Source organism: Hyalella azteca, unplaced genomic scaffold (assembly GCF_000764305.2).
Source record: "Hyalella azteca isolate HAZT.00-mixed unplaced genomic scaffold, Hazt_2.0.2 contig1791, whole genome shotgun sequence".
In the NCBI taxonomy this organism is placed as follows: domain Eukaryota; kingdom Metazoa; phylum Arthropoda; class Malacostraca; order Amphipoda; family Hyalellidae; genus Hyalella; species Hyalella azteca.
The window spans coordinates 34,136-49,355 of record NW_025932091.1 but is presented as its reverse complement, the minus strand read 5'-3'; the positions used below and the strand labels follow the sequence as shown (position 1 = coordinate 49,355).

General features: G+C 40.1%; 1 protein-coding gene and 1 long non-coding RNA gene across 2 annotated transcripts; both read left to right on the top strand.

The window, feature by feature from the left end:
• Positions 1-2,772: 2,772 nt before the first annotated feature.
• Positions 2,773-6,135, top strand: LOC125178996. Its single transcript, XM_047883999.1, has 2 exons — positions 2,773-4,305; positions 5,991-6,135. The coding sequence occupies exons 1-2, from the start codon at positions 3,149-3,151 to the stop codon at positions 6,133-6,135; spliced, it is 1,302 nt and encodes a 433-aa protein (XP_047739955.1). The 5' UTR covers positions 2,773-3,148.
• A 3,923-nt stretch (positions 6,136-10,058) lies between these two features.
• Positions 10,059-13,046, top strand: LOC108670822. Its single transcript, XR_007157113.1, has 5 exons — positions 10,059-10,376; positions 10,724-10,838; positions 11,384-11,495; positions 12,111-12,347; positions 12,543-13,046. It is a non-coding gene; the product is annotated as an uncharacterized LOC108670822 (long non-coding RNA).
• The last annotated feature ends 2,174 nt before the right edge of the window (positions 13,047-15,220 follow it).

The window sequence follows — 15,220 nt, the reverse complement described above, 5'->3', positions numbered from 1 at the left end:
AATGCGGACTGGCAAACCTCTGAGTCTGAGGGAGAAAGCCAGTCAGGTTAAAGCAGAAACAAATCAAATAATAAAGGTTATGAATACTTATAAGAATCTGAATCAAAAATTTACCGGTTACTTTACTTTAGGGATCGCAATTCTCACACGTGCTTTCACGACGAACGCAACTGACTTTCTCCTTCCTCTTCAAAGTGTCTCCAAACGTCCAGTACTTGCGAGGAACGCAGCAACTTCGTGCTCGGAATCCGTATCACGGTTTATCTTGCTTTTTACAGTGCCATTCTGTTTCTGTGTGAGATTTATAGAGATTAGGCAACTTTAGATTAGGCAATTATCTATCATATTTTTCACAAGTTTATGATCTGGCTGATATTTTAAAGAGCTTTTTTTAAAAAAAACTAATTTTTTTAAGCGTGCGCCATATATGGCGCACCGTGCACGTCGCAGTTTGGGACATGCATGCGTGTACCATATATGGCGCACGTCGCAGTCAAAGTGTTAAAGTTTATAGTGACGAGCGGCAAGGAGGGCAAAGTGTTTGCAACACCACCGGTAACTTCTATGTTGACTGGTGACAGGCGAGTGGCGACCACGACTCCACGACCAAACCAATATCTTATGAGTTATGACAATAAATAATAAGACTAGACAATGGGGACAAAATAAAAGTTTTTGCTTCACGCTTTTTTCCGCAATTCATGACCAATAATTAGAAAATTTAATACACATCTTTTAATGACCATTGGGCTGTGTTAAGGATATATTTAATATATTTACGTACTCCTGTTTCAATTTGTTAGGTTAAATTAGGCTGGGTTGGGTTAGGTTTCACCCGTTATACCATTTTAATTTGAAACGATTTTAATGCTATTCTCTAATTGAGGAAAAAACGTTCAGAAGCGGCCACCTATTCAACCGTTTTAATTTGAATCGGGAGGAGGCAGAAAAAAAATCCTCGCCGCAGCACAATGAGCATAAAAAGCTGTGTTTTTAATTTATAGTTATTGGTTGCGAATAAAGGGGAAAACGTGCCGAGGCGGCGCTGGGATGGCCCACGTTGTAGCCGTAGCCCACAATAACGCAAAGGCACGTTTGTCCGACCGGTGCGCCGAGCGCAGAAAACTGGCTACATAGATCAGCCCTATTAACTACATGGAAGCGTGTTTATCATTTGTTGGTAACTATTAAGTAGTATTATTGATATGAGTGACGTTGAAGATGGGTAATAAAAGCATAACCGTAGACAAAGGATTAAATTTGAGGTGATAGCTGACCGCTAAGACGCGTCGGGACGAATTTCGTAACGTTCACGCCAATCGTTACCAAACTTGACCTCTTAAATAACAAAATCATTTTTATTGCTCGCTTCGGTTCTACAAAATTCCAAATTTTAGCACCGAATCAATAGTTTCACTTATGAACTGATCTGCTTGATATTCAAAATAAAACTACCGGTAGTTATTAAAAATATGGCGAGGGAGGAATTAATACGGTTAATCAACGTGTCAGTTTACTCCAAACGACTTTACACGAGCTAAAGCTGTTCAAGGTACCATGTGACTTAATTCGCGTCATCAGTCCCAGAAATAAATAATTCTTTATGATGAACTATAAAATGTTTGCGATTGAGAAGAACTGAGACGGAATTATAAAATGTTTACGATTGAGTAGATGAGAGTCGAAAATATACATCCAATTTGTGATGCTAAAATTTTTGGAATGGCTTTCATATGTTAAAAAATATATGTCGTATTATCATAAAGTCATCTACATAATCCATAGTCTGGAAGCTGATTTTCAAATGACGCGCCACGATGGTTCTCTCTAGTGCATTGCATAAGGAAACGTTTAAATAAACTTTTTCCATTCGTTAATTAACGATGAACGGCGAAATCATTCTAATATGCGCCAGCGAATTCAAGATTAGAATCAAGTTTTACGTAACACTTTCTTGAATTTATTTTCGATTGACTTAGCGATATTTGTAATTGCAGACATAGCTCGTAAAAACAAGAGTTATGCCGTCTGCCAAATGTTTGTGCATTTGGCTATGTAGGGGTCTATACTGCGTCCCTAAATATTGCGGTGAACACTTGCGACATAATTCTTGTTGCTGCAGGGCGCTTTTGCCGCCAGTTCGAGTGCAACCCTCGCCTGAGCAACAACAACTGATGGACGCGCCTGCCTTACTTCTCGCCCTGCTGGTGGCAGCAGCCTCGCCTGCCTCAGCAACGGTGGGGAACACATACTGTTATATATTAATGATCTTGAAATGCTGTTGTTTAATTTTGCTTTATATGTTAACTGATATTTTCTGCTGGTGGCGGCAGCCTCGCATGCCTCAGTATTTAGTCAGCAACGGTGGGCAATGCATACTTTTACATATTAACCTACCAAACATCTGATGTTAAAATAACATTGAATAAAATTCCTGCCAAAGGAGTAAATTCTAAATCAACGTTGTTTGCCTGGAGGATCATGCATGATCTTCGAATGCTGTGACGTCGTTCGTCACTCGTCAGATTCAACGCACTAAGTTTTCCTATCCTCATCTATTCTTTCTTAAAATCTTCACTCATCCCGGCGTTCAATCCACAAGTGCGTGGAAAATATCGCAAAGATCAACGAAATAACCACCCCGTGAACGCAGCGAGCCCTCAAGAGTCAAGCGGTTCCCGCGTTACAAGCAGGGCTCCCAGCGCTGGGTTTTTCCACCCAGATCTGGGTTTTTTGGCCGTCACCTGGGTGTCTGGGTGTATTTTTCTTTTAAATGGCAAAATCTGGGTTTTTTTCGTTAAGTTAGTTGATTTTAGCCAATAATACAATTGAAATATTCTCAATGCCTTAAATTTGATTATGCAGTCAATACACAATGAATGGAGCAACGCATTAAGCGTCAGACTGTATATTTTCCCCAGCTGACAGACGGTACTGGTATTGTACGCGTTCATTACCGGTATTGAACGCGTTCATTACCAGTCGAAGCAACGGTTCCCAACTTCTCGTCGCGCACTGCACAGTACCGCGCTCGCTATTGACAAGTGACAAGTTATAGTTGTGTCGTGCGTTAAGTTTTACTGTTGCTCATGTACCTATCGGTGCTGTTAAATTAACATACCTATAGTGAACAGTGAAGGCCCCGAAAATGGCAAGTCCCCCTAGAAAAGTAGCTAAAAAATGGTACAAACAGTCTTTTAAAGAAGAGTGGTTACATGAAAAAGACTTTAAGGAGTGGCTGCAAGAAGATTCGAAAGAAAAAGGTGTTTCCTATTGCGCATGTTGTAAAACTCAAATAAAAAATGCTAATAGATCCATGTTGATGGCACATTGTAAGACTGCGAAGCATCTCAACAACATGAAAGAAGCTAAAGCAGCTACTAAAATTGATTCATTTATTAAGAAACAGATTCCCAGGGAGAGTGATGAAGTTGCAAAGGCAGAATTACTTATATCTGCTTATATTGCTGAACACAATGTGCCATTCGCGCATGCAGATCATTTAGTGGAAGTGTGCAAGAGAGCATTTCATGATAGCAGCATTGCTAAAAATGTAAAACTTCATGCGACAAAAGCTTCATATCTTATTCAGGAAGGAATTGCTTATCATGAAAAATGGGAAATTGTTGATCAGTGTAGAAATGAAAAGTTCAGTCTGATAATCGATGAGAGCACTGATATATCCGTTTCACAGGTATTAGCTGTTGTCGTTAGATATTTTGATGTTGAAAAAAATGATGTATGTGATAGTTTGCTTGACTCGATTGTTATTGAAGATGGAAGTGCCAGTGGTTTATGCAAAGCTGTTAAAACGACTCTGAATGATAAAAAAATTCCTATTTCAAACATCATTGGATTTGGAAGCGATAATTGTTCTACTATGATGGGCAACAAGAGCGGCTTTCAAACCCTATTGAAGGAAGACATTCCATCAGTTTTTGTTATGGGTTGCGTATGCCATTCTTTTGCTCTTTGCGCAAGTCACGCTGTGAAAATGTTGCCATCCTATCTCGAATCATTTTTAAAGAATATCACCTTCTATTTTTCCCGGAGTAGTAAGAGAAATAGGGATTTTACGCTTATCCAAGAGGTAACCAAGACAGAGACTCACAAAATACCAAAGCTAGCTCAAACTCGTTGGTTATCTCGTGGAAATGTCATCAAAATTATTCTAGAGCAATGGGATGCACTATTGTTGTATTTCCAGTCTGAATCAAAAGAAGATATACTTGATGGTGCAAATAATATCTACCAAACGTTCAAGAACAGAGGCACGAAACACATGCTACTATTTCTGAACTATGTGTTAGAGAAAGTTGATCGTTTGAACATCGAGTTTCAATCAGAAAACTTCAGACTTCATGTGTTGCATTCTATGGTGTATTATGAATACAAGAACATTTTGAGTTGTTTCATCAGAGAAGAGGCAATTAAATCCACAAGAGCTTCAGCTATTGATCCAAGTAACAAATCATTACATAAGCATGTTAACGATTTGTATTTGGGTGGACGTTGCATGAGAGAGTTATCCTTGTTTCCAATCGGGGAAAATGATGTTAGATTTAAAAGGGATTGTTTGAACTTCTTAGTTGAGTTGTGCTTACAAATCAAAAAAAGATTCCCATTAGAAGAAGATGGCATTATCGCAAATTTACATATATTAGATCCCGCTGCCTCAAGAGATATCACTAAATCTCCCAGTTCCATAGTGAACGTAGCACAGAATTTTCCCCATATTGTTCCTGAGGATGTTCTTGACAAACTCGACGATGAATGGAGGCTCTTTTGGCAGTTTAGCGATGTATCTTTAAACTACACTTCAGTCCCTGGCTTCTGGCATTCACTGCGTAACATTAAAGACGGGATGAATCGACCAAAGTTTGGAACTCTGTCTAGTTTTATGACAAATCTAACTATATTGCCTCACTCATCCGCTTGTGTCGAAAGGATTTTTTCGCTCGTTAACCACGTTAAAACGAAGCAAACAAACTCGCTTAAAACTGAGACAGTGACAGACAGATTACTTGCACGGCAGTTTCTTGCGAGGAAGCAACAGAATTGCTACACATGGAAGCCGAAACAAGAGTTGGTGAAAGACGTTGTAGATGGAACCTGCTATGCACGATATGAACAGCGTCTCAAACAAAATAACAGAGAGAACATCAATATAGCAGCAGCCGAAGATATATAATTCCATCAGAAGTAAGTAAAATTACAATGTTTTTGATGAAATTTGTTGTCTGGGTTTTTTTTTAAGTTTCATGTATGTCTATCTCGACCTATTAACTAATATTAGATCTTATTTTCAGCTTACGTCACTCAGCTTACGTCACTCAAGTATATGAAATAGACGGGAGAAAAAGCAAGTCAACTTTTCCCTACCCCGTTGAGCCCGCACACGTTTGTGTCAAATGCTAGTGCTGTTGTTTCATCGTGCTATTTCTTTTTAGATATTTTCGTGCACTAATTATTGTTTTCGTTTGAACATTGTAATATATAATAAAATATAAAGATATAACTCTTCAGCAGACGACGTATAGTAAAGCAGAAAGTTTAATTGAAAAGTAGTGAATGCTTTTTCTGAAAACAATCACTGAGATCATCGTTAGAAAATTCTTTCGCTCATCGAACTGACAGTGTACTTAATATTTTTAGGAGTGCTGTAATCTTGATAATTTACCCCTCAATTCTATCGATGCAGATCACTTTAAAAAACATCGCAAAATGTGATGTTGATGGCGGTTTGTTATTAACACGTTTTTATTTTATTATTAACACGTTTTTTTCTTAACTCAGCTTCGCGTTTGTTTGTTTGTTTGTTTGTTTGTTTGTTGTTAACATTGACAACGAAAATTAGCCCACTTCTGATTGCTCTAGAGATCTGAAATTCGGCATGCAGACTATTTTTGCCGTCTCTTATACACATCTAGATGTGTATAAGAGACAGCGCTTGGCTCTATTGCTAGAGATACTCTCACTTGACCCATCAGTTTCACGGTCCCTGCGCTTGCGTCTACCCGCAACAGCAACAGCAACAGGAGTGGCCTCAATGATGCTATCTGGATCAGAGTCCTCAATAACAAAACCACCATCAATAGCACAATCCTCCTCCATCATTGCAGCACACTCGGCTAAGTGAGCTAACTCACTCACCTCCACAGTAGCAGTACTAGAGGCTGCTGGGCCAGAGCCTGCTGCTGGTGCTGGGGGACCAAACCCAGACCCAGCAAGACAGCCTGTATCTCCCATGCAAGACCAGGATCAAGACGGAGGACGATTTCTTGTGATGACAGATGANCTATAGGTGCTTATACACGTGGCTATTAGTTGCGTATATTGGTTACGTCTACCAGGCCAGGCTACAAAAATTTGTGATGCTTGACGTGTTCAGAGGCAGCTAGCTGGTTCATTGCAGGCAAGGCAACTAGAGTTGTTTTGAAGCAGTCTAAAGGTGCTTATACACAGGGCTATTAGCTGTGTATATTGGTTGCGTATACTACAGTTTTGCAGGTTGAGTGCCTGTACACGAGTATAGCGTTTTCGGTACACTGCGCCCGCATCAGTGCGACGTTGGGAGTTGTCGAGTAAGGGTGTGCACGGTGGAGGCATGCGAGAGCAAGACCGCAGTGCGCGCTATAGTGGGCGAGAGAGAGAGCGACGCACCTGTACTCTGTATGACGGCCGGACGGCTACTGAGCGCAATAGACTGCTTCAAAACAACTCGAGGTGCTCGGCCTGCAATGAACCAGCTAGTATGCCTCTGAACACGTCAAGCATCACAAATTTTTGTAGCCTGGCCTGGTAGACGTAACCGATATACGCAACTAATAGCCACGTGTATAAGCACCTTATACTCTATTGCGCTCAGTAGCCGCCCGGCCGTCATACAGAGCATAGGTGTGTCGCTCTCTCTCTCGCCCACTATAGCGCGCACTGCTGTCTTGCTCTCGCATGCCTCCACCGTGCACACCCTTAGGTCAAGAAGTTTGGTGTCCTGCCTAGTCAGTTGCCACAATGCATTGGACCAGTGAGCAGCGTGCATTTGCTTTCGAGGCGTACTCTCGTAATTGTGAAAGCTTGGCTGTGCGCTGTACAGGGTCATAAGTCGAATTAATTGGCCCTTATTCCTTTGAGAAAAACGAACGCACTGTAAATGTGACTGCAGCTCGGTACACGCAAATGATTGACGCCTTTCTTTTGGCAGAACTGGCCTGAAATGAATGTCATGGATGTCTGGTTCATACAAGATGGAGCCACGGCCCACACAGCGCGATGTCCATTGGATCTTGCGAGACAACATTTTGCAGAGCGCCTCTTCTCCTTGAGTGGTGACCTTCCTTGGCCGGCTTGATCCCCCGATTTGGCTCCGTGTGATTTTGCATGGGGTTATCTTAAATCAGTTGTTTACAATGACTGTCCAAGGACCACCTCAATCAAAAAACAAGATATGCCAAGCCAATGACAAGATACCCGTTGATATGCTTCAGCAAGTTCAACGGATCTTCAGAAATCGACTAACTGAATGCATTGACAATGAGGGCTGTCATTTGGTCTTTTTCAAGAAAATTTATATTGTAATTATATCTTTAAAAGTTCTTTTCATTTATGGGCAGGGTGGCCTTGTGGTTAGAGTTAAGAGTTCCAAGATTGGAGCAGAGAGGTGCGGATTCGATCCCAGCTCTGCGCGCCAGTTTATGGTCAGAATCGGCGAGGAGGCCGGGCAATTGAGCAAAGAAAATTTGAAGCAGTGAGTTGCGAGTTCAAGCCCGCAACAAGCTGTGAATGTTCTGCTATGCGTAGAATCGGCGACAGGCCTACAGCCTAATAAATGCTGAACCGCTATATTATTATATGACATTATTATTATAATTTGAGGAAGTATACGCGCATTACCCTGCATCTCATCATATCTCAGTGGCAGTACATCATACAGGAGGCAAGCTAGTATTTTTCCCTGAAAATACGCAGACATCAATTGATTTCATAACCCAATTCATATGACTGAGCAAAAAAAGTCTTGTAGTACGAACTGTGCATACACTGAGCAGTACATGTCAAAAGGTATATCATATGTGTTCATATAGACGGACAGTCCTTATTTATTTTGGGCCGGCGCAGCACTCGGTTCAAACACTAGCAAACCACCGGACAAATTGACAATGCAATCCATGAGTTTTTTGCAGTTGCACAAAATAACTGTTTTCAACAGAATAACAAAAAGCGTTGGATACTCAATTCAACTTTTAGGGCTCGGGATATCATCGCAAATCGGTTGAATATCGCCTATCGCTTCAATTTCGAACTTGCTATTACATCTGAATTACATAACCTATTTAAACGTTCAAACGAATTTTAATATTTCTTCTTGGTACGTCATATCAGTCTTCATTATAATTATAATTATGTAATAGGACAAGATAATCTTATGAAAATTTGAGCAATATTCAATACAATTGCCATTTTCTAAGTTCGCATTTATGTCATGATGCCGCAACTCGAAAGTTGCAAAGAACTGGTCAATGGACAGCCGTGCTTTACCGGACTGCATGATATCGAAAAGTAATAGAAGTGAAGATTGCGAACTCAAGCAGCTTCAGCGTTTCTCTGTCTAATATTCTAAAGTTTAACAACATAGTTTAAATAAACTTTCGAATCTAAATAATCAATAGAACAAATAAAATTACAACTTACATTGGAACATTTGAATTATGTTTATTTGATGCAGAACTTAATATGACTTTGCTGGCTCAGAGCGTTGTAAGTGTAAGCCAATTTTGGTGTATCTTATCCAATCATGAAATAATTTTCGATTTCATTTCGACATTTTAAGACTTGAAATTAATAATGTTCAATGTGTGTTCAATGTGTGTATGTATTCAAATTTTAATATTCTGCCAGTTACAACTTACATAAGTTTTAATATTGCTTTTATGGGGGAAATGCTCGACTTCGGGAAATTCTTCTCATAAATCCCGGATGAAATGTTCCTGCAAAATTGATTGAAATATATTATCACGGTGTCTAAAAGGAACACGTTCATTACTTCATTTATTTTCTCAAAAAAATATTTCCAATAAAATAATCTAGAAATTTTAAGTCCAATGGGCCTAGTTAAAGTATAATTATTTAATGGCGTAGTAGCGCGTCTTGAATTTCCGTGCAGATCAAATCGTTCGCTGGGCCGTCAGGTGAGTGATGTTAACGGGGGCGAAGCCGTAGGCAACAAATTTTACCCTTTAAAGGGAAGCATGTAAAGCCATATAAAAACTTTTATTTGCGGACGGATCATTCTGAAACTTGGTGCACATATGTAAATTAGAAATCTAAAACCTTTTTGTTCGTGTGAATTTATCGGAAAGAATGAAGGAAAACGTGAAATACTTAGAAAACGGAAAAATTAGGGGGTACTGTGAAGGAGGAGGTACTATCATGCGATTCGTAAAGACCATATCTAGCGATCATCTTTTATATCTATCATATCTAGCGATCATATCATATATCATATATATATGATCGCTAGATATCATATCTAGCGATCATCAATTTCTTTCATTTTTTTGTGATTTTTCTGATATTTTAAATTTTTCCCCTACCCCCATTAATTTTAATATATAATTCAAACAAAAAAGAAATCAGAAAATACTTAAAAAAACTTTTTAAAAAACCACGTTTTTCTTTTGGACTAAAAAGTAGAAAATAAATTATGGCTCGCCCCAAAAAACGTGTGTCGGGCAGATTTATGATTAAAGCGAAAAGCACATTACACACGCATTTTGGAAATTTGATGGTGCAATCCTGCCCTCCGCTGGAATTCCACGCGCTAGCGAATCCCTGGAAACGGTGAGAAATTAAATTGTTCTTTTGTAACAACTCCGGTCAGTAATAATGAGTTAACTAATTAACAACATAGTTAATGAATTAAGTTTATTTATTATGCAGTAGTCTGTATTTTTATTTGTTTCGCATCTTATTACGTTAAAAAATCTTGCACGTGTAAACAATATATTAAAATATATCATTCATCATTTACTTGTTTAAATTTATAGTATTCGATGCTTTAATCGCATTTAACTTATTTTACTTTTACCTCCAAGTAATCGTAGGTTTTATCACTTGCAGTTTGTCCCATAAACGAACCTAAAAACTAGCTTGTTCTCTTTCTTATTTATTCTTATAGGAGCACTGGAAACTAGTCCATAACTTGTTCTCAACCTGCGCTGCGGCGGCCAACTCGGTGTCAGGAAGCCTCTACGCCATCGAGCTGGGCACCTCAGAGTTCGTACAGCTGACAAGCTCGAGCACTCAAATCATCACGTGGGTTGTCAAGAGCGGCGTCAAATCTACCATCGATTGCGCCCAGGCTACTTTGGATGCAGGTGATCATACACAATCAGCATTACATCGAAGTTTGTTTTTACAAACTTAATCGAATAAATTTAAAATTGCTTATACCATTTTACTTTTGCAGTTTAGAGGAGCTTTTTTTACTTCCCAGTATTTATACTATGAAGTACGCAATTTTGGCATAAAGAATCCTTTTTAGTTCACTGAAACTATGCGACAATCCTAATGTCAGTGAGAAGTAACTTTTTGATTGCTGAGAAAATCGTGCAATCTTTTAATCACTTTTTCGTTCGTGAGACTAAAACGCCTTATGAAATAAGCGTGTGCCTACTCTTCTCTATGATGCAACACTGACGCTAATTTCTCTCTTCATTTACAGGCAAAGCCATGTTCAAATACAGCGGCGGCACCTGCAGGATAGCCGCTGATGGAGTCTACGACCCAAGCAAGCCCTCGTGTACTGGAGAGACGGTCCTACGTTCTAAGCTCTGGTGGTGAGTAACAGGGCTGGCGACAGGCCGTACTATCAGAACTCGCTTAAGTACACGTAGCGATTCAGTGCACGAAGCGGCATAAGTACACGTAGAAACTAAGTGCACGTAGCAACCTAAGTGCACGTAGCAACCTAAGCGCAAGTAGCGACATATAAGGTACACGTTGGGACCGATTTCTCCCCTGTAATTAGCAGGTCGAGCTTGGAAAGCCGTCAGTGATTGACTGACGGAGTTACGAAATTTCAACTTTTTTGATTGTACGGCCCCATGCAGTTACTCTGATTAAATTGTCCCTCGAATCTATGGCATTTGTGTGGCAGTGCAGTGCTCCTCAATACTAGACTTGACATAAGTAAATATTGTACACTATAGGCTCATCGTGATTAAGCCATCTCTACTTTATTAGCGAATTGATGAACCATTTTCACATAAAACTATTTAATGCATATTCACTACACAACTCGCATAGAATATTTTGTATAGGAATGCAACCTCAAATTAGTGTGGCTGCGTCCCTAATATTCTCGCATTTTCTCGTATCTCAGGTACGACGGCGTGCTTCACCTCTCGATCTAGGCGCGTTCTTGGACGGTGCAAGGATAACAACCGACGGAAGTTGCACCTCAAGCTGTGCTTCAGGGAACGTAGAGAGCGGAGGTAACGAAACAAAACTCAGAATTTCAAAAACAATGTAGGAATTTTGACCGCATTGAGAAAGTGCAGTCAATAGTAAATCGTAAAAATCGTAAAACAATGGTTGGTACAGGCGTTAGTAATGCATCAATCAGTAGTATACCAATCAGCAGTTTATCAATCATGACTACAACAATCTGTAGCAGCGGTATACTTATCGCCGTAATTGAGATCTCTGGATGATAATACATTTAGTTTAACGTACTTCTTTTTGCACAGAGAACAGTGATGGTATTAGATTCCATACGTCCACAGTCGATATAAAACTTTCCACTCGAAAAGATAACGTGATATAATGAGTTACTTAATTGATTTCTCATGATGGTTGTCAATTCCGATGAAAATTTTCCGTTGTAATAATATTCTTTATATGCGTGAGGCGTTGGCCATTGTTTTTAAGCTAAAATTCTTTCATTCAACACAACGTCATGTCAAAATTGTGTGGAAAAGTGAGTTTCCAAACCTGATTTAACTTAGTTTTTCCTAACCTGGCCTGACATTCATGCTAGAAAATTTGCTAATTAAGAAAGAATGTTTCATTTTCATTGTGGTAGTTGATAATGATAAACTTTTTCATAGCTGGGACTCAGCTAACAGGTCTTCCGGAGAAAACGCTACAGTGTTGCCCAAACAACAAGTCTCCCTTTGTTTACATTGGCTGCGAAAGCCCTCCTTGCGACAGCAGCAGCACCATCAGAAAAGAGTACTTCTGTGATGCGGTGGCCTTTTGCGCTTACCAAGGACTGCTCTTGGTCGAGGTTGACACGGCTGTCAAGATAAACGACGTGACGAATATCATCAAGAACTCGTATCCAGGTCAGAAACGTTAATGCTATTCGTTTCCTCAAATCGCAAATAAACCGAAAATTGAATGAAGAGAAAATGCCTGAAAATTCACCAAGTTTCCTTTGAAAAGGTTCATTTAATTATTCATGCGTACAGTTATTAGAAGTATTGATATTGCGTACAATTATTCGAAGAGCGTTGAAGTATGTTTCTTTAATTCCTCAGACTTGTCTGAATTCTGGGTGAACATACGAAGAATCAACGGAAGTTGGGTCCACGTTCCTAGCAACACACCGGTGATCGAGTATGATTGGGCGACATCTCCTGTAGACAACGAATGCGTGTACGGGGTTGTACATACTGGACTGAAAACTGCGCCATGCGACGGGGAAAAATGCCGTTATTTGCGTCGATCCTACGAAATCTCTGCCAGTTTGTTAGCACATTGAGTGTAGCACGACCCACCAGCGCTGCCAGATGGCTCCGGTTCCGCTGCAAAAATTAAATTTTCATTTCTTCCGTACTTTTTGAAAATTTATTGAGGTAATCCTGCCCATGGTTCCTGCCATCATAAATTTTAGTCGGCAGACGCAATTGAATAAACTATATCGCGGAATGTGTCCGGAAAAAGACCCTGCAGCCCACTGGTGTGTCATGCCGCACTCAACGTGCTAAGACAACTTCTGCATAGATTTGTCCCATGAAAGGCCCTGATGGAATTTCTGCAGATGGAGCAATAAAATGATGAGAAGTATGATCTTTGATTATTATCTACACTTATTCGTGGCAATTCTACTCATCATGTCTCAGGGTTACATGATATATGTTTCACCTCTCAAAAATGTTACGTAAACAACTGAAACTCTGCTGCAGCGACAGCATACAAATAAAGCTCAGTTGTGTTAATACACGGAAAATATCGCCATCTGGAGTGTGATGGCGACGAGCGGACAGGATCATCCTGTCCCGCCGTAATGCACTTACTAACTTCGCCAATACACTTCTTATGTTGCGGGCCTCTGACGGAAACATCTGTTAACAAAACTGTGTTGCGACTTTCTAGCGCGATCGAAAAAGCATCTTAGTTATTTTGTGGCAACCGGACCCTACCTTCAGTACAAATCGCAATTCAAACCAGTATTATAATAGGGTTCTTCTTGATGAGCGGCGAGTTTAGCGGTAGGTGCCGTTGCTTGTGAGTGGCGTCTTGAGGCATTGACGGTAGAATGGGCAATTCTTAGACCACTTTCTGGACCAACTACAATGAAGATAAGAAATTGTACTAATTTTAGTTTATTTGTGGTTCACTGAATACGAGTTGATGTTCAAGTACTTGTTTGCTTTCAAGTGGTATAAACTTTAATAACAATTTTGGAAAAGACAAAATTTTTGCACATACCTAAGACATGGATGAAAAAATATTTCAAAATATTTTATACGGCCGTTAAATTTACAACCCCTGCGTAATGCCATGAACGATCTCAGGACACTACTTCGGTTTGTTGCGAACTACTGAGAAGATCGGAAACTAGGGGGAACATTTTCTACAGGTCAAGCGAGAAAAGCGTGCCAGCTAGGTTCGGTGAATACAAAAGTTATGTACCCGAGAAACATTGGCCTGGAGGACATAATACCATGGGTCTTCGGTACCGTAGGAAGAATGGTTAATGGTTCAAACATCTATTATAAAGGAATCTTTAAATGATCGAGCGGCTTGAGTCAATAGCTCGACTCAGGCGTGATTGACCGTGTTGGAATCTGTTTGACGCTTGAAGCGACGCATGATTGTGATTGATATAAAGTTTGATCGGTGGAAAGATGCGCATATTTTTATCGAGAAGGCAAAATTAGTATTGGAAACCATTGCTCACCACCAAAATTCACACAACAGATCGAAAAACAACCACTAACGAACGCACAAGTGTAAACTAATCCCATGTGTGACGAGAGGGAGATTCTTATCAACACATTGAAGCCCAGATTGAGGTTGGTAGTAGCGCGCGCCAATCGTTTTACTTAAGCAGCTTGACCGTTTAGGGGCTCTTTAAACTGGATGCTTTTTTGGAAAAGTTATTAGAATGAAAGCATTGCCGAAATTTTGATGCCTACAAAGTAAAAAGTATCCTTTAGTGGAATATATACATCATAAGCTATACAGGGTTATTCCGAATGATGGATCCAATTCAATAAATTCGTATTTATTTAAGTATAAATTCTGAATGAATAATTTCTACACCGATGGAGAGATAAGATTAATTTTTTTCCATTTTTATAAATGTTGAATATGCCCCCCTTGTGCTGCACGGCAAACATCTAAATGGTAGCCAAACTCGTCCCAAACACGAGAAAGCATATCTTCTGTTACTGAGTGCACCGTAGCAGTGATACGGTTCTTCAGATCAACCAGAGTTGCTGGTAGAGGCGGGACGTAAACAGAGTTGCTGGTAGAGGCGGGACGTAAACAGATTTGCTGGTAGAGGCGGGACGTAAACAGAGTTGCTGGTAGAGGCGGGATATACACAGAGTTGCTGGTAGAGGCGGGACGTAAACAGAGTTGCTGGTAGAGCCGAGATGTAAACAGAGTTGCTGGTAGAGGCGGGACGTAAACAGATTTGCTGGTAGAGGCGGGACGTAAACAGAGTTGCTGGTAGATGAGTAGTAGTAGTAGTAGTAGTAGTAGTATAATGGTTTGCTAGCGATTCAGCTATCAAGCTATTTCGCACAGGAGGTCAAAATATAACGTCGCCGGCAAGGCGGAAGGTCTCAATTATTCAATTTCTCAGATTAATCCTCACCCACAAAGGGCGGAAGGTCTCAGATGGCCAGCCCGCTGAAGCTGGCTCGAAAGAAGCAGCGTTAGCATCTCAAAGAGGCGAATTGACAAGGAGGGACAGGTGAAAAGC